This window comes from Triticum urartu, chromosome 1, assembly GCF_003073215.2.
Source record: "Triticum urartu cultivar G1812 chromosome 1, Tu2.1, whole genome shotgun sequence".
NCBI classification, from domain to species: Eukaryota; Viridiplantae; Streptophyta; class Magnoliopsida; order Poales; family Poaceae; genus Triticum; species Triticum urartu.
In genome coordinates, this window is record NC_053022.1 from 492,999,379 (window position 1) to 493,000,689 (window position 1,311).

A 1,311-nucleotide genomic window follows, 5' to 3' on the forward strand; every position below is an offset into this window, starting at 1 on the left:
CGCTCCTCCAGCAAGTATTGCAATTATGATAATTTTGTGATGCTTTCCCCAAAACTTTTCCAAATTACTTTCCTGGGAAGGTGGTGCATTCGGAGAAGGAGAAGGTGTGGTCCCTGGACATGGTTCCAGGGGAAACCCACATAGAAAAGCATTCCCCAAGAAAGAACTGGCTGGATACTTCTGCAGAGAAGCTGGAATGGGCCCACTGAGGTTATTATAGCTCAAGTTCAAATATCTCAGTTTGGGAAGGTGAAGATCAGGGATGGGTCCAGAAAGAGAGTTGTTCTGGAGAGACAACCCAGTAAGCTCAGTCATATTTTGCACTTTCAATGGGATTTCTCCAACAAATGTATTGTACGACAGGTCGAGGTATGCTAGATTTGAGGATAGTGATGTAGGTATTATGCCCGACAAGTTGTTGCGCTGAAGGTAAAGAGAGTGCAGAGAAGGAATGGATGCTACATCAGGGGGTAGGCTAACAGTAAGACGATTGGACCGAAGGCTTAACACCTCTAAGGCATCAAGCTTGCCAAGTATGTTCGAGGGCATAGGACCAAATAGTCCTACTGCAGGTAGTCGCAGCATACGCACACGCTTCCCATCTGGTGTGCATGTAACCCCAACCCAAGATGTGCAGACCTGCGTTGTGAGGGTCCAGTTGATCTTTCTTGCATGAGGCAGAGACGAAGCAAATGCAAGAAGGGCTTGCTTGTCAGAGTTCAGATCAGCCCCTTTGGCACAAGGAGGGTAAGGAAGGAACAGAGAAGCAGAAAGAAAAGCTATGAGCAAAAGATGTTGCATTGTTAGGATGGCTAGAGAACAAGGAGAAGAAGAATTATAATCGGACGGTCATCAACGCTTCACTCCTGCTACACAAAAGGAAAAAGAAAGCCATGAGTAAGTGAGATTGGTTCTTATAACATCAAGAGTCTAAATCATAGTGGGTGTATAATATGCAGTTCATAATTGGAAAAACATAGTAGAAGTGCAAGGGATTTTGGATACAAAAAATGAAGTGATGAAGCATAGGAGTTTCCCAATGTAGATAGTTACTTCATGATTAAGCAACCAACAAAACATCATTGCTTTAGAGACCATAAGAAAAGGCAAAAGAGAATTAACTATTTCCTTCTGTAATTGCAATAAAGGACCAATAATGTAGAACTGCCAAGAGAGTTGTGCAGTTGGATGGAAAAAATGCTTTCATCCATTAACAGTTTACAAGATGAATGTTCACTCATGTTTGCAATGGAAAATGTAATATCAGATTCCTAGTCTTGCCAAAGAATAACAAATTTGATGACCAGAAAG

At 42.2% G+C, this 1,311-nt stretch overlaps 1 protein-coding gene across 1 annotated transcript; it reads right to left on the bottom strand.

Moving 5' to 3' along the window:
* On the bottom strand, window positions 1–866 carry LOC125521722 (probable inactive receptor kinase At5g58300; the record flags this gene model as incomplete). The annotated part of the gene is given in 1 exon segment (XM_048686788.1): window positions 1–866. A coding segment is annotated over 1 exon segment (801 nt), but the record flags the coding sequence as incomplete, so codon positions are not given.
* Window positions 867–1,311: the final 445 nt, after the last annotated feature.